Source organism: Polypterus senegalus, chromosome 3 (genome assembly GCF_016835505.1).
Source record: "Polypterus senegalus isolate Bchr_013 chromosome 3, ASM1683550v1, whole genome shotgun sequence".
NCBI lineage: Eukaryota > Metazoa > Chordata > Cladistia > Polypteriformes > Polypteridae > Polypterus > Polypterus senegalus.
The window spans coordinates 23797449-23822295 of record NC_053156.1 but is presented as its reverse complement, the minus strand read 5'-3'; the positions used below and the strand labels follow the sequence as shown (position 1 = coordinate 23822295).

Here is a 24847-nt window from a genome sequence, read left to right as displayed (position 1 = left end):
GATGCCTGTGAAGCGCCATCTGTTGGAATAACAAATGTAATGCATTTTATTACTACAGATGCCTGTGAAGCACCAACTGTTGGAATGAGAAAAGCAATGCATTTTACTGCTACAAATGATTGTGATGTGTATCTGTTAGAATGACAAATGCAATGCACTTGATTACTAGAGATGTTTGTGATGCACCATCTGTTAGAAAACCAAATACAATGCGTTTTATCACTACAAATGTTGTGAGGTGCCATCTGTTGAAATGACAAATGCAATACATTTTGTTACTATATGTATTACAAAATGCATTTCAATAGCTGGTGCCCTTCAAATGTTAACACTGAGGTCCATGTGGATTACTTAGATTTCAACTCCCTTAAGACGTGGAGCACAGCTGGTACATAAGGAAATAAGCAACAAAAACAATTCATGACACATTTCATAATTTATGCTCACATATATTATTGCCTCATTTCACAATACACTTGTTCATTTGTGTATTTATTTATTTATTGTGTCTGAGACATTCCTCCATGAACTTAAACAGAATCGATTTAAACAGAATGGAATTGGGGTAATTTGAAATTAAGTGAATGTAACTGAAGGGAAGAAAAATGAAAATGAATTACCTGAACAGAGCTGTTCAGAAAGGAATGGACGGCTGAGTGAAAAACAGAAGTGAGTTGGATGGCAGCAGATTACACCGAGTTAAACTGAATGAAACTGCTTTAGACTAAACTGAATCGCACTTGAGTTAAGCAGGAGTGAACTGAAATATACTAAACTGAACCGAGTTAAAATAAACTGAATTTAATTTGTCGTAACTGAAACAAACTCCGACACAGACCATGGATGTCTGCCGATGTCGAAATACTCCAAGATGGATATGAGCCAAAGTTTAAAATTTAGCACATCTTTGGATTGCTCCCAACATGCTGCCTCACGTTTACACGCACACACACACACACGCACGCACACACACTCACAAATGGCTCCAATCACAGAGCACTAAAATAAAGCGAGTTTGTCTCACTTTCTCACTGGAAATGTAAAATGTCCGAAGCTTTGACTGAAACAACAAGCCACTGAACTGGCACGGAGGATTTCTTCGTTTGAAATATTACTAGTCTGAATTTTTCTCTTTAAGATAAAAACCCATCTATAATAAATATTATTATTATTATTATTATTACCATTCTTCATCTTATTATTATTATTAGGCAACAAGCTTTTTTAGGCTACTGTGCAAATTTTCTGCAAAATATGAATTTTAAATGTCAGTGGGGGACGGGGCTCTGTCCTCTTCTGAGCCGACCAGAATGTGAGTGCTCTTTGAAGGCAGGTCTTGGCAGCATGACGGAGACTCCAGCGTGTTACTTAGCAGCTCTGAGTGGTCTTCATCAGATGCAATACTCCCATTGGGTAAGGCGCCCATGTCGACGCTTAAGCAGCTGTCCAAAGGAGCATACATTTCTAGTGAGGAGTTCCCTTCCAGTTCCACTGTGGGTGACCCACAGTGGACCACCACCGCTGTCTCACCTTCTGCACCCTCAGCCTTGGTGTATCCAGCAGGCAAGCCTGCATCTAGTGGTCCGCCTTCAAAGCCAAGAACTGTGCCTTGGTCGATCTGATAAAAGAGAACCGAGGTATCTTTCAAGTAATCTTGGGGATGCTCTCCCAGCACCTGGGTGGACCCATTCAAGTTTTCCGTAAAACACAGCACTGACGCCCCAGGGGGCAGCTCCCCTTGGATGATAACTGGAGCTCCTAATTCAGTCTCTGTGGTAGCAGCCTCACTGATGACTTCCTGCGTGTCATCAGGTGACCCGGGTCCTTCAAGAAGGCATACGCCTAAGCCATTGGACGCCGACATGTCTCCTGCCTGGCCTTCTTCCTCAACCCTTCGACGGTCAAACTCCTCCGCACTTTGAAGATGGAGCACCGCAGTTTCGTTCTCCATGTCAAAGCTGTCAGTCCCATAGCCGTCCCGTTGTAAAGAGTACTCCTTGCCCAAGTCCTGAGGCAGCTCTGACTGTGGACTAGATGGAAGTTCATCGGCATCAACCCCTGAGGTCACCGTTTCAGCAACATCAGTCTGTGGTGAAGCGTGAGATGAAGAAGCAGCGGTAGTAGCGATGGTCACTTCTGCTGCAGAGGTTGCCAGTTGCCTATTCTTCTCCAGTTCCAGCTTCATAATAGTATGTAGGTAGTGCGTCCTCACGCGAACAGGGTTGAACTCGATACGACCAGCGGCATTCCGGCAGCCATCCCGGGAACAGCCACAGGGGAATGACATCCTGTCTACCTGAGGGTAGGAAGAAAGATATTGAAAATACATAAAACAAGCAAGATATATCCCACAAACCCGTCCACGCAGTCGCCATCTTTTTCAAAGAGTCTACCTGGCACTTGATGCCAGCCTGACTGCAACCACAACTTTGTGGATCGCAGTAAAAGCGGCAATCGCAACCACACTCCTCACGCGAGAGGCGGATAGCTCGCAGCTCGGTCTTTTCTTCTCCATCGATCCGGGAAATGCCAGAGGCTCGCAGTAAAGCGCGTCGCCGTTTGGTGGGCAGGGGCTGCAGGAAAAAGTAGTCGTCCACATCCACACTGTCCACGTCAATGTCCTCATCAGACACATCCTCCAGAGTAAGGCTTTCTGCCTCAGCAGACTCCACGGTGCCATTCTTGGTTAACTATGGGAGAGAAACAGAGAGGAAGCAGGAAAGAAAATGAGGAAAGCCGACATTGTCACAACACCGCTGGGTATATCATACAAAATAAAAATTCTGAATTAGTGTAAGCCACCTTAATTCATAAGAAAGTCCTTACATCACACAGAATTCCATCTACGTCCTTAATCAACTGAAACTGCAGTGGACTCTTTTATTCACTTTTGTATCTCTTCACTGAACTTAATAAAACCAAACTGTTTCTGCTTAACAGGAGCGGACTGGGTCACAAAACTGGCCCGGACATCCTTCAATGAGTGAGGTGACGATGTCGGCCCATTATTCTTAAAATTTGTGATGAGTACGCGGCTCGCTATTGCTATGAGCCTATGATATGAACTCTATCGAAACTGTTTAATCTGTACACTCGTTTAGACACAACTTAAAATTTGACGACATGCTTAGAAATAAAAAAAATTAGGAACACGGCTTACACGTTATTAGAGTACATGTCAAGTGCCAATGTCATGTTCAAGTGCCAGTACCCTATAGGCTAGTAGCTGCTCATTTACAATTTAATATATTATAACCGAGGTTAGACTGAAAGCCTCACATGATTGAAATGTTCCATTAACTTAACGATAAACTAGAAATGTTCCGTCCTGATATGAAAAATTCCTGTCCTGTGCTTATTAGTTTATTTCATCATACTAATAATCGCAGCTGAAAACCACTAATTATCACTCATGCCAACGACCAGAGAACAATAAAATGCACAATACATAATGTAATTATTAGTACCAAAGAATTTAAATATGAGATAAATAAATTGCAATAATGTATATGTTAACCGAAATGTAGCAGAATTGAAACAGAAATCGGCAAAAGGCAGTTTTGACCAAATGTTTCACTGCACCGTTGAGTACTGACAACTAAAACAACTTGATGACATAATACGGTATATTATATAGGACTATATAAATCGCAGAACCGGACAGATAATCTTTAGTAGTTTAGAAAATTAATTTTAATGTCAAACAGTAACCAGTACATAAAATTTATTTCATGAAACGGCCAGCCCATGACCAGACCAGAGTCCGCGGCCCACTGGGCATTGCCCAAATGCCCTAATGGTCAATCCGTCCCTGCTGCTTATTAATGTGTTGCCGCGTACACATGCCAAGTCAAATGTAGATATATATTGTCTTTATGTACAAAGCTTTTAATTAGAAAACAATATGAATCTGTTTCTGGTATCAGTGAAGATTTGCACTTTAGTGTTTAAACTTTGCTTAACAATACCCAGGTTGATGTTTTATTTAGTATACAGACATTTATTAGAAATTACTGTAATACTGATTAATGAAAATGTCCAAGAAACTATGGTATATTGTTATTATTTTTGTTGTAGTGAGAGGTCAAGCAAAATGACACTTTTTATTGGCTAACTAAAGAGATCACAATATGGTCTTCAGGCAAGAATCTGAGGGTCCTGCATATTGCTGTTAGCCAATAAAAGGTGTTATTTTGCCTGACTTCTCATTGCATTCATAATGGCTAACATGGTACAACACCCTACTAATAAAGCGTTTGTTAAAAGGAGTGACTTTGACCCCTTCATATCCCATTAAATGGGGTTTGTTTGATGTGGCCTGCATAACTTCAAGGCCTTGTGATCATTTTTGCTAAAAGCATCTATTGCTTTACTCTTCATCATAAGAGTGTAATTTCCTGCACAATATGTGATCCAAAAAGGTTCAGTGAGGAGGCCCCGCCCAGTTCTCTACTCCTGACGTCACTCTTCCCCATCCCCTTGAACCGCAGCCTCTGTCTCGGACTAGTGCGAATATATCGCTCCTGCAAGCGAACTACAATTTTTAGCATAATGAGAGAAGTCACAACATCAACCGGAATGTTCAAGCAAATTCTAGGAAAAAAAAAACAATCTAAATCCATTAAGTTGTTCTCTCGTTCACTAACTAAGCGGAATTAAGGTTAAGCCACGAGGCAGACGCGTGAGTGAGGAGGGCCATGCCCCCCTCCCCACAGCCTGATGAATCTCTCTCAGATTCGCGCTAATAAATCGGTACCGCAAGTGAACTATGATACTTACCGCAATGAGAAAGTCGCAAAATCAACGGAATGTTCAAGCAAATTATAGAAAAAAACCTGATCTAAATCCGTTAAGTAGTTCTCACGTGAAAAGTGGACAGACAAACAAAATGGTCTAAAAAACTATAAGAAATTTTGCGCTTGGACCACGAAATTTTTAAAACCGTTTCTTAGCGAGCACCTATAAGGCCAAGGGTAACCTACATTCCAAATTTCAATTCCCAAGTCCTCATGGTTCTGGAGATTTTGTGATGAGTGAGTCAGTGGTATTTGGCCTTTATATCTATATAGATTTAAAATTCCATACTGGACATCAAGACAAGTCGAACAGTATACCATATGTGGAAGATTTCTCATACCGGTAAGTCAGGAGGTGCCAGATAATAAAATTCTTATGAACACAAAAAAACGCTTACTGCTTTGCCTATTTCACTGTGAGCAGCAAAGATTATCCAGACTGTTAATCTAGAAGTCCAGAAGAATTGGAAAATTAATTATGATTAAGGTACCTTAACTGATTAAGGCCAAGTGCCTGAAAAGGGGAAGGGAAACCAGCAAAACCCTGACCCAGACAATAAACTAATTAACTATTTGATTTTATTGGTTACATTAAATAAATAATTCAATAGTAAAGCAAAAAATTAGATTTCAATTTTTGATTTTTAATAAATTTGCAGACCATTCTGAAAAGAGGTTTTTCACTGTGCCACTATGGTTTATTAAATGTCTTGATGGGCAAAAGTGGCAGATTTAACAGAAGGGCTCTGAATCCACTCTAAATAAGTTAATTTAACACATACAAGAAGGAATTTCATCATTCTCTGTACATAATAATAATATAATTTATTTATATAGTGCATGTGATAATAATTGGGTGGCACAGTGTTAGCGCTGCTGCCTCACAGTTAGGAGACCAGGGTTAGCTTCCCCAGTCCTCAATGCATGGAGTTTGCATGTTCTCCCCGTGTCTGCGTGGGTTTTCTCCGGGTGCTCCGGTTTCCTCTCACAGCCAAAAGACATGCAGGTTAGGTGCACTGGCGATCCTAAATTGTCCTTAGTGTGTGTGTATGTGTGTGTGTCCAGCGGTGGGCCCTGCCCGGGGTTTGTTTCCTGCCTTGCCCTGTGTTGGCTGGGATTGGCTCCAGCAGACCCCCGTGACCCTGTGTTAGGATATAGTGGGTTGGATAATGGATGGATGGACGGCTGTGATAATAATTACCATATAAATATAACAAAAAGGTGTCCAAAACAGCATCAAACAGCTCCAGACCGTAGCAAAGGTAGGAAGAAAAGGTGCATGCCTTTGGGAATGGAAGACGTCAAAAGATACAAACTGAAAGACAACATGTGATGCCCACCTAATCATGCATTAGCCTGCCTCATACGCACCTTCATTTTCCGGGCATTGAGTTTCTCCTCTCGCAGATGCTGTCGCAGAACCTGCCTGTGGCTGCTCTCTTGTTCCCGTGCAAATTCTCCCAGGGTGTATCGCCGAATAGCACTATGGTGACGAGCCATGCCAAGAGAGCTTCCCCCTTGGCTGGGCACACTGGTGAATCCTTGCCGGCGAGAGAAGTAGTACACCGTCACAGCATCAAAACGGACACTCTTCCGGCCCAATGACTTTTGCCGTCTCAGAATGGATGCAGCTACAAAACAAGGAGAAGGAAATTGTGGTCAAACATTGGTGGCAAAGATCCGAGAATACGATATCTTCACAAGCTGAAACCGAACAGAGAGACTGAGCTAAGATGAGAGAAGGAACGAGAATATTGGTAGAGCGAACATATTTAAGGAGACCAAGAATGTGTTCTATTGTAAGAAGACAATTTACAGCATCAGAAGCTTTTGACCTCAAAAATTTATATACATTTTTAGTGCAGGTTTGATTTATTTTTCCCATCGTTATTAATTCTTAATATTCTGATGGCAGCGTCATTGCATTACTATTTTGTGGCTTGGCTTTTATTGCTATCGTCGCTATTTTGGCTGCTTTTCACCTTTGGTGTAACCGCGTTGTTTGCAGTATTGGCACTCATTGCCAAGCACACAATCATAATGCCGATACGTTTGACATTCAGAAAAATCAAGGAGCGTACACTTCCTTAAAGATAGCCATAGGAGATCAGTATTGTGAATGTATCGTTCACAAAACATTACGCTGCATCTTGACTCTCACTCATTATTGACATGAACTGCACTAAATTTGAAAAAGCCACCAAAGACACCTGTGTCCGCTTCATGGAACACAAGCCAGCAGTCTGAGGCTCCTGTTTCAAAGAAGCACAGACTCCTGCTGGTCTGAATTGTTTCCGTATTAAATTAATTTCTTGTTATTCTAAGGTTCCATGAAGAAACCTTGCATGGGAATTTTAGTTCTTGTAGAACATTACTGGCTGGGTTTGATCTTTTTTTCTCTCTCAGGTGAAATGTTTGTTATTATTTTACCGTCATCATTTTGTTGGAGTCTGTTTCTAGGAAGCATCCCGGTTGCCAGGGGGCGTGGTCACAGGTGGCAAAATGTCTGATGTTTTCAGTGTGACATGTTAAAGGCCGGCATGACGTTCTTCTCCTCATCCATGATTTCGATAAAACTCGATAAACATTTTTTAGGTTTTGCTTTTTGCCTATTTGGATCTCATAAATATTCTTCTCTCTCTACTCACATTTAGTTTATGTTGCTGTTCAGGCTTTGGGGATTTTGATCTATTTTTCCTCTCGGTAGTGACCCACTTTTGAACGTATTTCATTGCATCATCCTGCTTATAACCATCTTTTCTCCTTGTTCAGTCTCTGAACAAGAACACCCGCTGCTGACCAAACAAGTACTTATGTAGAACATCATTTTTTAAGTTGTTTGTTAATTTAGCTCAACAGTGACATTCATGTCTCTGGTGACTCTTCCTATAAAGTCAGCAGACGAATTGGGAGAGCATGGGGGGGTCATGAGGTCACTGGCCGGGGGTGTGTGGTGCTCCTGATATCTCTACAAAAGGACGACGGTCCAAGTCTTTAGAGTTGTAGTGCTTCCTGTCTTGCTATAGGGTTGTGAGACATGGACGCTATCCAGTGACCTGAGGCAAAGACTGGACTCCTTTGGTACTGCATCTCTTCAGAGAATCCTTGGGTACCACTGATCTAACTTTGTGCTGCTCACGGGGTCCTAAATGAGGCACATTAACTGCACTTTGAGGTAGGGTCAGTTACGGCACCACAACCATGTGGGGCGATTTCCCAAGGGTGATCTGGTGTGCAGGATCCTCATTGTTGAGGACCCAAGTGGCTGGACCAGGCCAAGGGGACGCTCACATAACACCTGGCTATGGCAGATAGAGGGTAATTTCCAGAACATAGGACTGGACCGTGTGTCTGCCTTTGCCAATCAGGATCCCAAGCTGTTTCGTCATGTGGTGGTGTGGCAATGTGCTGTACCAGTGTATGCTCCCTAACCTGACCTGACCTTGTCCACCTTGTGCCAACTAGAAAACCTTTTTTGCCCTTACAACTTCATGCAAGAATATATTTGCAAACAAACCACCTGAGAAGCTGTAAGACATTACTATTACAGTTTATTTGGATCAAACTATGAATAAAAGGCAATATTACTGTATATAAATTGTGCACTCCATGGTCGTTATGCCACTGAATCAATAAAATTCATCTCCATCGTTGCCTTTAATTCAACACTGGTTTTCTTGATAACAAACTGTCTTCTAAGAAATAATCAAAATTTTTTATACCACACGCAAGAGTCTAGCTTTATAAAGTCCAGAATAGGAGTCACTCCTACTAGGGCTACCGTGATTACTTTATAGGGTGTACTGATAATGAGACAGAGGAGAGGAGTCAGGTGGAGAACTTTGGTTCTGTGTAAAGAGAATTGTCTTCATCTTGGCATCAGTAAAAACAAATAGGTGGAGGAACCTAAGGTGTTCCAGATGATGGACTCTCTGTCGGGTAGACTGCAGTTTGTGAGACTCAAGGACTACGTGAGCAACACTGGAGCACCACAAGAAACAGACCTGTCTTCTGTTCTCTTCACTCCATATACCTCAGACTATAAATATAACAGCAGGTCAGGTCGCGTACAGAAATTCTCAGATGATTCTGCACTTATGGGGTGTATTGATAAAGGGGATGAGACAAAGGAGAACTTGTTTTCTTGGTGCAAAGAGAATTGTCTGCATCTTAACATCAGCAAAATGAGCCTGTAGTGTCCTGGACTATCTGTTGTTCAGACCGCAGTTTGTGAGACTCAAGGACTGTGTCTCTGATACAGATGTGAGCAGGAACAGGCCTGTCTCCTTTTGTCTTTCCTCCGTACACCTCCGACTAGAAATATAAATGCAGGTCATGTCACTTGCAGAAATTCTCAGATGATTCTGCACTTATGGGGTTTATTGATAAGGGGGGGATGAGACAAAGGAGAGGAGTCAGGTAGAGAACTTCGCTTCTTGGTGCTGAAAGAATTGTTGGCAACTCAACATCAGCCAAATCAAGAAACTGGTTATTGACTTTCACAACACCAAAGAGCCTCTATGCCTGGATGTAGTAGTGGTGTGATTCTACAATACCTGGGGGTCCACATCAATACAATACAATACAATTTATTTTTGTGTAGCCCAAAATCACACAAGAAGTGCTGCAATGGGCTTTAACAGGCCCTGCCTCTTGACAGCCCCCCAGCCTTAACTCTCTAAGAAGACAAGGAAAAACATCAATGACAGGTTGGACTGGTTTTATAACACAGAGGAACTATAAAGAAAAGGGCAATGTAGACTCTTCTTCCTTAGGAGACTACGTTCTTTAATGTGGGTAGTGACATCCTTCACATCTTCTTCAACTCTGTGATGGCCAATGGGGTGTGCTGGGCTGGTAACATCACTTCAAGAGAGGACCACCAAATCAACAAGCTAGTTAAAAAAAAGCAGAGTCAGCTATGGTATGCATTCTGGACTCCCTGGAGGTAGTAGAGAATTAAAAAAACCTGAGTGTCATTATGAACAAGGCTGCACATCCTCTCTCTGACACACCAACACTGAGGACTTTCAGCCAACAAATCATTCAGCAGAAGTACATCAGGAAATGCAATGGGGGCTCCTTTATACCAACAGAAATATACCTGCATAGTACCTCACTAGGACTGGGACTGCCAATGCAGACGTTTTCCTTTGTTTTAAATTTTCTGTCTTTTTAGTCATTCTGGTGTGTGTTCAGACCATAGTGTTTGTACGTATCAGGTTAGCTCAGGTCAGGTTGGGGAACATATACTGGTACGGCACATTGCCGCACCCACCACACGACAAAACATGTTGGGGTCGCGGTTGGCAACCCTCCAGGCAGACACACGGTCCAGTCCCACCCACTGGAAGTGACCATCTATCAGCTGCAGCCAGGTGTTAGGTGGGCATCCCCTTGGCCTGGTCCAGCCACTCTGGTCCTCAACAATAAGTCAGATCACTCTTGGGGAATCACACCACGTGGCTGTCGTGCCGTAACTGACGCTCCCTCACAATGCAGGTAATGTGCCACATTCGGGACTCCATGAGCAACACAAAGTCATACCAGCGGCACCCAAGGATTCTCTGAAGAGACACAGTACTGAAGAGGTCCAGTCTTCATCTCAGATTACTGGATAGAGGCCATGTCTCACAACCATACTGCAAAACAGGAAGCACCAGGACTCTAAAGCCTCGGACCTTCTGTTTTTTTGCAAAGATATCAGGAGCGCCACACACCCCTTTCGAGCGACCTCATGACCCCCCAAGCACTCCCAATCCGTCTACTGACGTCATAGGAAGAGTCACCAGAGACATGAATGTCACTGCCAGGGTAAGTAAAACTCTCAATGAGGTCGCCACTCTCTTTGCAGACAGACACATTGATGGTTTTTGGCTCTTGGTTTTTATCCAGGACCCTCAGACTCCTCGGTCAGTCTCTTGTGAGCCCTGATCAGAGCCTCCATTGACTCCGTGAAGATCACAGAATCGTCAGCAAAGTCAAGATCAGTGAATCTCTCTTCACCAACAGATGCCCCACAGCCGCTGGACCCCACGATCATAACCAACACCCAGTCCATGCAAGCACTGAACAGAGTAGGAGCTAAAACACAACCCTGAGGTACCAGTGTACAAGCCGGCCACGATATCCAGCAAACCTTGAGGGAATCCCGCAAAGTCACAGGATGTCCCACAGGGCAGCTCAATCAACTGAGTTGATTCATTTATGCATTCATTTATTTAAAGGCCTTCTTTGGATATAAAGTTCTATCTATCTATCTATCATATAGTACCATTCCTATCTATCTTATAGTGTCTTTCATATCTACTGTATCTATCTATCTATCTATCTATCATATAGTGCCATTCCTATCTATCTTACAGTGTCTTTCATATCTACTGTATCTAGAATAGTTGTGCTACTCTTTCAAAGATGAGTGTGGAACGCCATCTTTGAATGTCGGCAGCAGTGCAGGCATTGAGGAAGTTTCTGGCCTTTGCTAAGGTATCCTGAAGTGTAGCTCTTTCACGTGAGGTGCCCCGAGTTCACATTGCCATATCTGTGGCAGAGGCAGCGACAGGCACCTGGCATTTCTTCAGGCTTCATATTTCACCTGTAACCTGGCAGGGACAGTGACAGACTTATGGCCACTGTTGTGTTGACATCAGTGATGAGTGGAGTTTAAAAGATGTAAGTATTATATACATACAACAAGCTTAATAATTTAGGCATTTCCAGTATTGAATAGTCCACCATTAATAAAACAATCTTAGAGATCTAAGTGCCTTTCATTAATATTTTTTGATGGCAAAATTGGATGCCATCAAAAAAAAATCCCCTCCAGGAGGTGCTCTCTCGTGAAACACTTTTAGCCACAAGCTCATTCCAGTACGGTCTGCTAAGATAAGCCTCTGGGGGTCTTTTCTGCCCACGGCTATCAGCCAATTCAATGCTTCTACCAAATGTAGTAGTTAGGTTTATTTTTATTTATTTATTGAAATGATTGGATGTGTTATCTGTCCTGTGAGTCTGTGTTCTTGTTTTGTTGTGTTTCTGCTGTTCTATGTAGCTGAATATCCCCTCAGGATCTAATCTAAAACAGAGTTACTGTATACTGAATGGCGTCTAACGGTGTAAAGGTTTTCTCGCACTTTCTCATTTAGCCTCCAATGTCTGAAACAAAGAGCTCATTTTTTTTTATTTTAGCAGAAGATGTTCCAAGTGAATTCATTGGTGTGTTGCACAGAATTCTTGATGGATTATTAATGCGCATTTATGCGGTAACCTAAAGATATCTAGGAGGTTACTTTTGAAAGAGTGAAGAATTTAAGTTGAACAAACGGATTTATGTGCGTATTATCAGTCTTGCTCCTCACCATTGTTATAAATAAAACATAAATGCTGAAATGTGATGAGAGCAATAACAAGCAGTGGGAATTTAAAAAAAAATGCTAGTTTTCCTGTTATTGCCCCTTCTGAATTAAGTGTGAATCTGTTCCAAAGTACTGGAAAGTTTAACTCATAATTATTTCATGCTCTGTGGCAGGAACGCTGCATTGGTTTGACTACAAAGGTACGAGAGGCCGCTCATCTCCCACAATACAATTTTGGCTTTTATCATTTATACTTTACAAACATTCTTAAGCTGCTTTATGCCAAATACACCTAGCCGCTAAATTCATGAGGTCTATGACTTACGTCCATTTCAATTTAAGATGGATTGTTTTGGCTGCCACTTATGCACGAGGTGTCCCGCCATATTACACAGTTGGTTTTTTTTGTACGCTGCAATAAACCCACAAGTCAATCAAAAGCAATAATGGTGTGTTTACATACTCAAGGATACCTTCTTTCAAATAAATCTTAAGTTTCCTTATCATCTATTCTCTTGCATTAATAAAATTTGTGATTTGCACACATACTTGCCGAGTCACAGCTGAGTTAACCTGCTTTTATTAAAGATCCCACCAAAGTCGAGCCACGAACATCGAAAGTCTCATTACTACTGCATAGTTGAGGATCAGAGCATTCAAATCATGTGTAGTTGTCGACGATTGGTCATTCATATCACATGTCACAGCTGTGTGTAAATGGCAGAAAATAAATTGTCTGCGGCAGGTCACATCTGCAGAGTTCACTTGCCTCAACTTCAGCAAAATCAAAGTAATGTTCTGGAATTTTGCCGAACTACGTAAAATGCATTGAAGTGAATGGTGTAGGAGGAACTGATAGTGCAATGGTCTTTTAAGTGTCCCTGAGGGCTTGGAAAAGGTCTGCCAATGATACTGGACCAATTATTGTGGCCAAACATGTGATCTAAGCTGTGAGGCAGCAGTGCTAACCACTACATCACCATGCCTCAAGAAACAAAAGACATGGATGGAATGAATACTACAAATAAAAGATAACAAATGCCCACAAAATGGCAATAAGTAAATAAATGATAAATCTTTGGCCAATCTTGGGATACTCATTGGTCATACCACCAAGCCGCAGCACGTGACAAGCTTGTCCCGCTGCTTCAAAACACGGCTCCAGTATAACGGGAACGTCTTTTTTGCTTTACATGTATCTGTGCAGATTCCTCGCACATTCTCTTTCCATCAAGAAGAAACACCTTGTAAATGCTAATAAATCTTTTGTTCTTATTACTTCATGTAGTATCCTGTGTTTTCTGATGATTGGGGGTCAGGGGGCTAGGATTAGGACGACTCCTTTAAGGTTTGTTTTGAGAGTTTGCTGGGCACATGCATGCAAAATTAGCCATGTGGCGCTGCTGCTGCTGTTAGCACACAGGGATGAGTGTTATATATCTGGTGGTAGTACTCACAATGCTGCAAGTTTTTTTATTTATTTCTTTAAAAAAAATGCTGGATTAATATCTGGCCATGTTTCTCAACCTTCGCGAGACCCATTTTTACCCTTTTAAGTGCACTGATAACCCACGTGCAGCAATTGAAGATCCCTGGAAGCTGAGATGCCCACATGTGGAAGACACTAGTGCAGTTACAGAGAAGTAAAACTCGGTGGGAAGGGGTTGTGCACCTCAGTAGCCGAAATGGCATTTTTTTCCCCTTTTGTGCTTGCGACCGAGCTATGGTCAAATCGGCAAAAATCTTACCGTAGGAATGTCTGAAAGTTCTTTGCGTGGCTGCCGTGGCTCTGGGATGTCACACTGACCTTGCAAAGCATCATAGGGTGCTTGTGAAAATAAAAAAAAATGTTTGCCTAAGCTGGCCACATAGCGAATTTCCAGGAAAATGTTTGGGAAACGAGGTCACCGGCGAACACAGCTTATTCATTGCAAAAAAAAAAAAACACTTTTCCACATTTCAACGATCAGCACTAGTCCATAACGAATGAATAATAACATATTTTACTTTTATTGTGACTTGAATATTTTATTGTTAACAGTGTTGTCTTGTTTGTCTTCTTGTTGGGAGTTATTTTAGTGCTTTTTGTTTGATATTCTTAAATTTTCAACCTCTATATAGTGAAAAGTCAAGCAAAATGAAACTTTTATTGGCAAACTAAAAAGATTACAATATGCAAGCTTTCGAGGCAACTTGGGCCCCTTCTTCAGACGAGATGTACTCACAACTTGCCTGAAGAAGGGGCCTGAGTTGCCTTGAAAGCTTGCATATTGTAATCTTTTTAGTTAGCCAATAAAAGGTGCCATTTTGCTTGACTTTTCACTACATTCATAATGGCTAACACGGTACAACACCCTAGTACTACTAACCTCTATGTAGAAAATTATTCGATATATAATCAAACTAGCAAAATACCCGCGCTTCGCAGTGGAGAAGTAGTGTGTTAAAGAAGTTATGAAAAAGAAAAGCAAACATTTTAAAAATAACGTAAGATGATTGTTAATGTAATTGTTTTGTTATTGATATGAGTGTTGTTGTCATATCTATCTATTTATATATATATATATTTTTATATATATCTGTGTATATATATATATATATATATATATAGCAAAATACCTGCGATTGGCAGCAGAGAAGTAAAAAGAAAAGGAAACATTTTAATAATAACGTAACATGATTGACAATGTAATTGTTTTGTCATTGTCATGAGTGTTGCTGGCATATATATATATATATATATATATATATATATATATACACACACATACATATATATACATATACATATATACACATACTGTATATACACATATATATATATACAAATCTATATATATATATATATATATATATATTAGGGGTGGGACTCGATTAAAAAAATTAATCCAATTAATTAGAGGCTGTGTAAGAATTAATCTTGATTAATCGTATGTAATCGCACGTAAATTTGCCCCAAATCGCAAATGTTTTTTTTTAATTTAAAAGTGTTTTAGTGGGCGACAGAATCAAATAATAGACATGGACATGAATATTGTAAACTGAAGCTGTTTTAATTTCTGAAAAAAAGCCTTTAAACTGCATTTGAATTCAAAACAGAAACAAAAATATCATCCCTGGTTAAAATTGGGCAGACTTAAAAATAAAGTGGTAGTTTAAGTACTTTAAGTAGATTTTCAGAATAGTATTGTCTTTAAATAATAATAACCAAAATTTCAACATAAAGTGCAGTTTTTCTTCTTAAAAAATAAGTCAGAAACATAAAAGGTAATTTGACCAACTTAATCTTTAAACTCTGAGTAACATTAGCCAAAATTATTTTGTACATTAGGCTAAAACAGTGTGATCATTGAACATTTTGTAATTAGATGTATTTAGAATTACTAACGGTCACGGAAGTCCAATGATCCCCAGTAAGAGCCACAAAGTCCGCTTTCTGTAATGCATCTAATTTTGCTTGCTTTTCAGTGTGCACAAAACCATGCTTTTATCAAGGCTTCGCTCGGGTAGTCGAAATGATCAGTCGTAGGAACGCGCTTTATTCCGACTCTAACATTTTTGTAGCTGTGATGTGTGCATCAGTGTAATGGATGTACCAGGAAATCATGCATTGACAAAAGTTCCGCTTGCTTGGAATTGAAAGTGTGATTAAATGCGTTATTTTTTTAACGCGTTATGGAGTACATGCATCGAAGCTTCTCAGCTGTGCTTGTGCTAATAAAGGGAAACATTTTAAAAATAACGTAACATGATTCTGCGTTAACCTAATATTTTTTCATACGTCCCAAACCAAGGAGATGTGAAGGTAAAATGAATCGGTAGCGCGTACATACTCAGTGCATCCCTCTCGAATCGAACCTCGAATGTCGGCATTAGAGGCTAAGACTCTACAATTAGCCACAGCGTGTGGCTTGTCTATGCTAGAGTATGTATTGTAGATCGGGTATATATATACATTTATATATATACCCGTATCGCAGTGGAGAAGTAGAAGTTATGAAAAAGGGAACATTTTAAAAATAACGTAACATGATTGTCAATATACAGTAATTGTTTTGTGAGTGTTATGAGTGTTGCTGTCATCAAGGATTTGATTATCATTATTTCTTTCAATCAGTATTTGTACGATGTGTTGTGTTCAAGTTACATTCCGTGTTTGTCAATCGTTGTAAAGATAAGAGGTTTCATTCATCGATTAGTTTCTTACTGCATCAATAAACAGCTCGTCTTCCTCTTTATCTGAGATGTGACAAACTGCATGCACGGGTTTTTTTACACTGTCTTCCTTTAGCGGACATTCACTTTTTCCACCGTGTGCTTTGTTTCCGCAGTAGCTGCACTTATGAATATGATTCTATGTATCAGACGCTTCATATTTTTTTGCTGCCTTCTCAATTGTGTAATTCGGTTTTTGTTCAGCACTCTTTGGAACTGTTGCTTTTTATCTGTGCATTGCGTCAGTTCACGTGAGCCGCTTGGTGTTCTTGCATCGAAGGTTCCCAGCTGTGCTGGTGCCATCTCGTGTAATGTCAGCTAAGGCCCGCCACTTAAAAGTTTCTCTCGCAGTTTCAATGAGTTTGTGCCAAACACCACCCTGACCATCTCATCTTCCTCTGCATAAGCACAGTCCTTCACACGTGAATATTTACCGGCAGTGTTTGTATTGGATTGCCGCTGATGGATGGCCTTATATGGGCAGGCACTAAATTACAAACGCTAGTGGCAGCCTGTCTATGAACTTAATTTAATATAAACTTACGGTTCACGCCGTGCTTTGTTTCCGCAGTAGCTGTACTTATGAATATGCTTGTATGCATCATTTGCTTCATAATGTTTTTCTGCCTTCTCAATTGTGAAATGGCGTTTTGTGCTCATCGCTGTTTGGAGTTCTTCCTTGTTCTCTACGTACTTACGTAGGAGGCGTGATGATGTCACACGAAACTCCGCCCCCCACGGCCATGTCCAACTCAACTCCATTACATTATATGTAGAAAAATAGGTTCCAGTTATGACCCTTACGTGTAGAATTTCGAAATGAAACCTGCCCAACTTTTGTAAGTAAGCTGTAAGGAATAAGCCTGCCAAATTTCAGCCTTCTACCTACACGGAAAGTTGGAGAATTAGTGATGAGTGAGTGAGTGAGTGAGTGAGTCAGTGAGTGAGTGAGTGAGTGAGTGAGTGAGGGCTTTGCCTTTTATTAGTATAGATACCTCTATGTAGAAAATTATTCGATATATAATCAAATACAACATACTTTCATATGACTGATTAGATTATTTGGACAAAACTAGTCATTAGATTAATATATACAGGGAGATTCACTCAAATAACTCTCGCTAGGATGAAGCAATCTGAACAAAACAACGTGCAACGTGTTCCTCAGTATATGGAGCTTCAAACAAGCCGGGATGCCCCAGCATCAGAGCGATGAGGTAGGTGTCGGACAGCCGTTGCGATGTTGCAACTTCTGTGTGCATACCGCCCATATCACTTCACTCATTCACTCGACTTCTCATTAGGATGGTGGTGTACGGTATTAGGCAGCACGTCTTCATGGTGCGAACCTATTGGGTACGAATTTTTTTTAAGCAATGTTAGAATCGACTGGATGATCGTGAAGGTTACTTCCAGCAAGATGGAGCAACATGTGTCGCACATCGGCAAGGAGCATGGAAGAAAATGAGTCCTTCTTCGGCAACAGGGTAATTTCAAAGGGGCTTTGGCCACCAAGATCACCAGATCTGTCACCACCAGACTTTTTGCTTTGGAGTCTGCTCAAAGGAAAAGTCTATCGGAACAAGCCTCCCACTGTGGAAGATTTGAAGGAATACATCCAACGTGAAATTGCTGCTATCCCCTCCACGGCCCGAGACGCTTGCCGATACATTCTGGAACATGGATCACAGTGTCGAAATGTGTCTGGCAGAAAACGGAAACCACTTCCAGCATCGCATGTAATGCAATCAATTTCACTTATTTCGAGGTATGGAGTGCTTCATCCTAACGTGAGTTACAACAGAATATTCGGGGCCTATTTTGAGTGAATCTCCCTGTATATACAGAGAGAGACAGAGGTTGGGAGCATGTGCTGAAATCACATTGCCGCACTCACCACACGACGAACCGCCTAGACTGGGACCAGAGTGCAGCAGGTGACACCTCAGCACACTGGAACAAGTGTGAGGTTTTTTATAGTGGCTGAGTTGCCAATACCGCCACCAACCCCCAAGTTTTCCCTGTAACTTGGAGGACCTGCTTGCAGGACTGGATGCAGATTAACGTCACATTCAGGATGAAGCAATTGCAGGTTAAGGGCCTTGCTGAGGGGCCCAACGGCGTAAAGTCACTTCTGGCATTTACAGGATTTGAACTAGCAACCTTCCGATTGCCAGGTGCAGATCCCTAGCCTCAGAGGTACCACTCCACCAAATATATTATTAATATTGTCAGTAGATTAATCTTTACAAATTGGAAGCAGCCCTACTCCAGAAAGGAATGTCATTCATCAGATGGTAAACTCTCCCAACTTTTTATTTTGCATTAAATTAAAGTAATTATGGGTGGAGTTAAGATTATTGTCAAACTCCAACTATCAAAACAATAAAAAAAAATCAAAACTGATAAACCAAAAACCAGATAGTAACAAAATAAAATGAAGGAATAGTCCATTTTGGTTGCTCACGTATAAACGGTGTACTGGAGGGTGGATTGAGGCTATCGCAGCTCTCGGCGCTGTCACTGCTGGAGATATCGTCATCGGAGTCCTTAGGGGTAGAGTACGGAGACTCGACATCCACGTCCTCAAACTTCCTCTTTAGGCTACCAACTGACAGTGCATCCATTGGTCCCTGAGAAAAAAAAGAGAGGAGAACAAAAATATTTATCTTGAAAGAGAGACCACTGATTAAGAATCACAACGTCTAACTAGTCGAGGTTGATGGATTGTTTCACTTTTTAACAACAAAACATTGAGCCAATGACCCAAATTGGAATGTAAGAAAATTTGTGCCAGAACTTTACAATTTGCAATGGAACCAGCCCTCATTAGCTCACTAGATGTTTGCTGGAGACAACTACCTCAGGAAATGTGTTTGGGCAAAGCTTTTAAGAAAACCTGCAGCCATTATTTAGGAAATTCAAGATAGAAAGAAGATCCACCTTTCAACATAACAAAGCAACCATACAACGGCTGGAGGACATCAAGGAAAAAGTCTTTGAGTGACCCAAGTCAGAGCCCTGACCTAAATCTCATCAAAAATCTTTGGAATGGCCTGGACAGTGCAGTCCATCAATGCCTACCACCAATGGTGTCTTTCCATTCAGGGCAAATGGGACACGGCTTTCCCATCTCCCGCAAATGGCGTTGTTCAGCCAATATTTAGTTATAAACGGACCACAGTAACTCAAAACTTTGATAAAATGTAGCAAACTCAATATAGTCAGCCCAATCCTGATCCTCCTTGTTGCCCTCTGTGACTATGGCATCACTGGGACTGCTCTCAGGTAGCTTGAGTCCAATCTCTTAAGCAAATTGTACCGTGTCTCCTGGGGTGCATAGATGTCAAGGGAGCACCAGGACAAGCATGAGGGTGCCCCATGGATGGGTGCTGGGCCCTCTCCTCTTCTTTTTATACACCTCATCCAGTCACATAGTTCCTCCTATCAGTGCTATGCTCATAACGCACAACACCAGACTTCTTCAAGGTATCGTTCCTGCCAGAAGACAACGCAGTTTCAGCTATAATGTCTTAATTGATTTTGCAAACATGGGTGAAGGAACACCATCTCCAGCTCAACCTGTCAAAGATGGGACTTCTTGTTATCCCAGCTCGTCCACCTATTCAGCACCCCATGTCGGCTCAGCTTAACTCTCAATTACTAATGTTGGGAGTTTGTGTATATTTTTGTGTTTTTTTGTTGGTTTTGTTACTTATGAGTTATTACTCATATTGTTGTATTTTTATGTCATTTCTGTCATTTTAGTAATTAATAGCCGTCCCCCGCTGCTTTGCCCGCGTAGAAGTGAAACAGGACAGCGAGGAGGGCCCTGCCCGGCTCCCTACTACTGATGTCACACTTCCCCCTCCACTCGGCCTGCAGCCTCTGTCTGGGATTAGTGCGAATATATCGCTCCTGCAAGTGAACTATGATTCTTAGCGTGATGAGAGAAGTCGCAAAATCAACCGGAATGTTCAAGCAAATTATAGAAAAAAGCCTGATCTAAATCCGTTCAGTAATTCTCTAGTTCGCTAGCTAAGCGGATGTAAGATACGCCCCGAGGCTGATGCCTGAGTGAGGAGGGCCCCTCCGTGTCTCTCTCGGATTTGTGCAAATAAATTGGTACCACAAGCGAACTATGATACTTAGTGCAAAGTCAGAAGTCGCGATATCAACCGGAATGTTCAAGCAAATTATAGAAAAATATCCGATCTCGATCCATTAAGTAGTTCTCTCGGAAAAACAGGCAGACATACAGACAGACATTGGATTTTATATTTATTTAAATATAAATAAATAAATATTTATATTTGTACCTTGTTGTTTCACTGCAACTGTTCTGCAAGATCCCTCTCTTTCTCACTGTTGCCCTCACTGCTTCCTGGATTAGATGTTGTAGCATTAAATGCTACACGGTGACCTCAACCTCTTGTTAGATTGCAACAAATTGTCCCCTGTATGAGAAACTAAGCTACAACAATAACACCCCTTGAAAGTGACAGACTCTAATGGAGGTCACCACCCCATTCAAAACAGAAACCCTCATGGGGAAAGTTTTCAGGGATCTGCACCCACTGCTTTGTTATTCATAGGCAGACGTTCTTGGAGACGGGTGTGTGCCAGACATCCACACCATCTTCTCACTCGGCCATATTCCTCCTCCACAAGGCTATCTCACCACCCCAATACTTGCAGCGGTTTCCAGGGTAACTGAAAAGCACCATTTATATAATGCGGCGTGAACAGCTGCACGTGTCACACACAGCCAGTTTGAGCAAAGCAAAAGAAAGGAAAATGGAAAGAACTAAACTACCCGTGTCTACCATGATCATCTCAGAGTTCTGGGGTCACCCAGCTTGCTTCTCCAGTGATTACTCTTGATGCTTTTACTGTATTTCCCCAGTAATCTTTGCAATTCGGTTAGTTAACAGTTAATGTATTTGTGTGCAGCTGGATACACTGTGAGGATGACAGTTTTGGATTTCTCTAGTGCCTTCAGTACCATCCAGCCATCCCCGTTAAGGAGCAAACTCAGAGATATGCAGGTGCATGAGCCTATGGGGTCCTGGATTACGGACTCTTTGTGAGGCAGAGCGCAGTTTGTGAGGCTCAAGGACTGTGTGAGCAACACTGGAGCACCACTAGGAACAGGCTTGTCTTCTTTTTTCCGACTATGAATATAACAGCAGGTCAGGTCACAATTCTCAGATGATTCTGCACCTATGGGGTATATTAATAAGGGAGATTCAGGGGGGAAAACTTTGTTCCTTGGTATAGAAAGTACTGTCTGCATCTTAACATCAGCAAATCCAAGGAACAGCTCATTGACTTTCACAACACCAAAGAGCCTCTAGGCCTGGATGTGGAGTTGGTGCACTGCTACAAGTGCTTGACAAAGACACTTTGGACTGCTCTTATAACACAGAAGAACTATAGACGAAATGGCAAAGAACATTTTTTTCTCAGGGGTCTGTGCTCATTTAATGTGGGAAGTGACATCCTTCACATCTCCCTATTATTTATTAAAAAAAAAGCTTGTATATTGACTTGTATCGACAATTTTCACATGAATTTGTTTAACTTCATCGTTTCTCGGTGCGAGAATTGCCCGTGTACTCATTTCTTCTGTTGATAACCCTTCAAGTTATTGAAATTTTTCAATAAGATTTGGACATAATATGTCTTCTTTTATTGGAAACTTAAAGTGAGAAAAACATAAAAATTTATAAGAGCTGAGAGTGCAGGAACTGTGTCTGACAAAAGTATTCACACGAGTGAGAGGTAAGAGGACTGCGAGTGTGGTTGTAAATGGTGGAAAGGAGGGCAGGACTTGAAAAAATCTCTTGGCAAAAGTCTCATCTCAAGATTTTCTTTTATAATAGAGATATATCTATATATATCTATATATATATATATATATATCTATATATATCTATATATATATATATATATATAAGCCAAATACCACTGACTCACTCATCACGAAATCTCCCGCGCCATGAGGGAGTTGAAATTTGGAATGTAGATTACCCTTGGCCCATAGGTGCTTGCTAAGAAACGGTTTTAAAAATTTTGTGGTCCAAGCACAAACTTTCTTATAGTTTTTTAGACCCGTTTGGATGTCTGTCCATTTTTCAGGAGAGAACTAGTTAACGGATTTAGATCATTTTTTTTTCTATAATTTCCTTGAACATTCCGTTGATTTTGCGACATTCTCATCACGCTAAGTGTCATAGTTTGCTTGCGGTACCGATTTATTAGCGTGAATCCGAGCGAGACTCATCGGGCTGTGGAGAGGGGGGTGAGACCCTCCTCACTCACGGGTCTGCCTCGGGGCGTCAGCTCAACTCCGCTTAGTTAACGAATGGGAGAACTACTTAATGGATTTAGATCTTTTTTTTTTCAATAATTTGCTTGAACATTCTGGTTGATTTTGCAACCCAGCCACAGGGGATGCACAAACCAGTGTGTTTCTTTGTGCCAGTCCCAAGCCAGGATAAATGGGGAGGGTTATGTCAGGAAGGGCATGCGGTGTAAAATTTTGCCAAATCAATATGTGGATAACAATACAGATTTCCATACCGGATCAGTCGAGCCCCGGGTTAACAACGACCGCCACCAGTACTGTTAGTCAACATAGTGCTGGAGGAAATTGGGCTACTGTTGGCCAAAGAAGGAGAAGAAGAGGGGGAGACGTGTCTGGATGCAGGAGGAGAGGAGGAAAGTAAAGAGAGTGGAACTGAGGGTAGGAACTTTGAATGTTGGCAGTATGACTGGTAAGGGGAGAGAGTTAGCAGATATGATGGCGAGAAGGAAGGTTGATATATTGTGCGTTCAAGTGACTAAATGGAAGGGGAGTAAGGCCAGGTGGATCCAAATTGTTCTATCATGGTGTGGATGGGAGGAGAAATGGGGTAGGAGTTATTCTGAAGGAACAGCACATCAGGAGTGCTTTGGAGGTGAAAAAAGTGTCAGGCAGAGTGATGATTATGAAGCTGGAAATTGGAGGTGTGATGATGAATGTTGTTAGTGCATATGCACCGCAAGCTGGGTGTACAATGGGTGAGAAAGAAGATTTTTGGAGCGAATGAGAGGGAGGTCAGTGGAATGGTGAGGATGCAGGGAGTCGAGTTGGCGAAGGTGGATGAGTTTAAATACTTGGGATCAACAGTACAGAGTAAAGGGGATTGTGGAAGAGAAGTGAAGAAGAGTGCAGGCAGGGTGGAATGGGTGGAGAAGAGTGTCAGGAGTGATTTGTGACAGATGGGTATCAGCAAGAGTGAAAGGGAAGGTCTACAGGATGGTAGTGAGACCAGCTATGTTATATGGGCTGGAGACGGTGGCACTGACCAGAAAGCAGGAGACAGAGCTGGAGGTGGCAGAGTTAAAGATGCTAAGATTTGCATTGGGTGTGACGAGGATGAACAGGATTAGAAATGAGGACATTAGAGGGTCAGCTCAGGTTGGACGGTTGGGAGACAAAGTCAGAGAGGCGAGATTGCGTTGGCTTGGACATGTGCAGAGGAAAGATGCTGGGTATGTTGGGAGAAGGATGCTAAGGATAGAGCTGCCAGGCAAGAAGAAAAGAGGGAATTCTAAGAGAAGGTTTATGGATGTGGTGAGAGAGGCAATGCAGGTGATGGGTGTAACAGAACAAGATGTAGAGGGCAGGAAGATATGGAAGAAGATGATCCGCTGTGGTGACCCCTAACGGGAGCAGCTGGAAGAAGAAGATGATTCCGACTTCTCTCATGGCATAGTTCGGTTGCTATAGCGATATATCTGCACTAATCCTGGACAGAGGCTGCGGGCCAAAAAGAGAGGGAAGACTGACGTCAGGAGTAGAGAGCTGGGCGGGGCTCCACTCGCTGTCCTGTTTCACTAATACACGGGCAAAGCCGCGGGGGATGGCTAGTATATATTGTGATGGATGGCCGGAGGTTCAGTCTGGCTGGGACATCCTAGAACGGGAAGTAGGGAGAAGAACAGCCTTTTCAGGACACTGCTTCCCCCAGGACGCTAGGTGGCAGCTCCCCTGGATGGCAATGGTTCCCCAGATTCCCTCAGGGCATGCTGGGACATGGAGTCCTTTTCCTCAGCCCTGTTGGGTACCGTGGGTGCCACCAGGGGGAGCTCACAAAGAACCCGGGGACTCCTACTCTTACTACAGTCCGGAAGTACTTTGGAGTCACGAGGACGGAAGCCTGCCATACTTCCGGGCTACTTGAGGACTGAGGATGTGGCATTTGACCCAGAAAAAGAGAAGGAACACTTCTGGGTCAAGGACTATTTAAAGGACTGGTGCAGACCCAGCAAGCTGAACCGGAGTTGGGTGGTAGTGTGATGGAGCTGCTGGGAGGAGAGAAGGATTTATTGTGATTATTGATTATTATATTATTATTGAAGAATTGTGACAGGTGTGGTGTTTTATGCACTGTATTTGAAGAAAAATAATATTAAAATTCTTCTTGGTACTTT

General features: G+C 41.9%; 1 protein-coding gene across 1 annotated transcript in view; it reads right to left on the bottom strand.

Annotated features, from left to right (window-relative positions):
- Positions 1-317: 317 nt before the first annotated feature.
- The window catches only part of csrnp2 (cysteine-serine-rich nuclear protein 2), a 67083-nt gene continuing 42553 nt past the window's right edge, over positions 318-24847 (bottom strand). The window contains exons 2-5 of the mRNA XM_039746796.1: positions 18834-18999; positions 6168-6427; positions 2394-2690; positions 318-2296 (exon numbers count right to left, since the gene is read on the bottom strand). Of these exons, the coding sequence (XP_039602730.1) occupies positions 1262-2296; positions 2394-2690; positions 6168-6427; positions 18834-18993 (1752 nt within the window). The 5' untranslated portion in view covers positions 18994-18999 and the 3' untranslated portion in view covers positions 318-1261. The remainder of the gene's footprint in view (positions 2297-2393; positions 2691-6167; positions 6428-18833; positions 19000-24847) is intronic.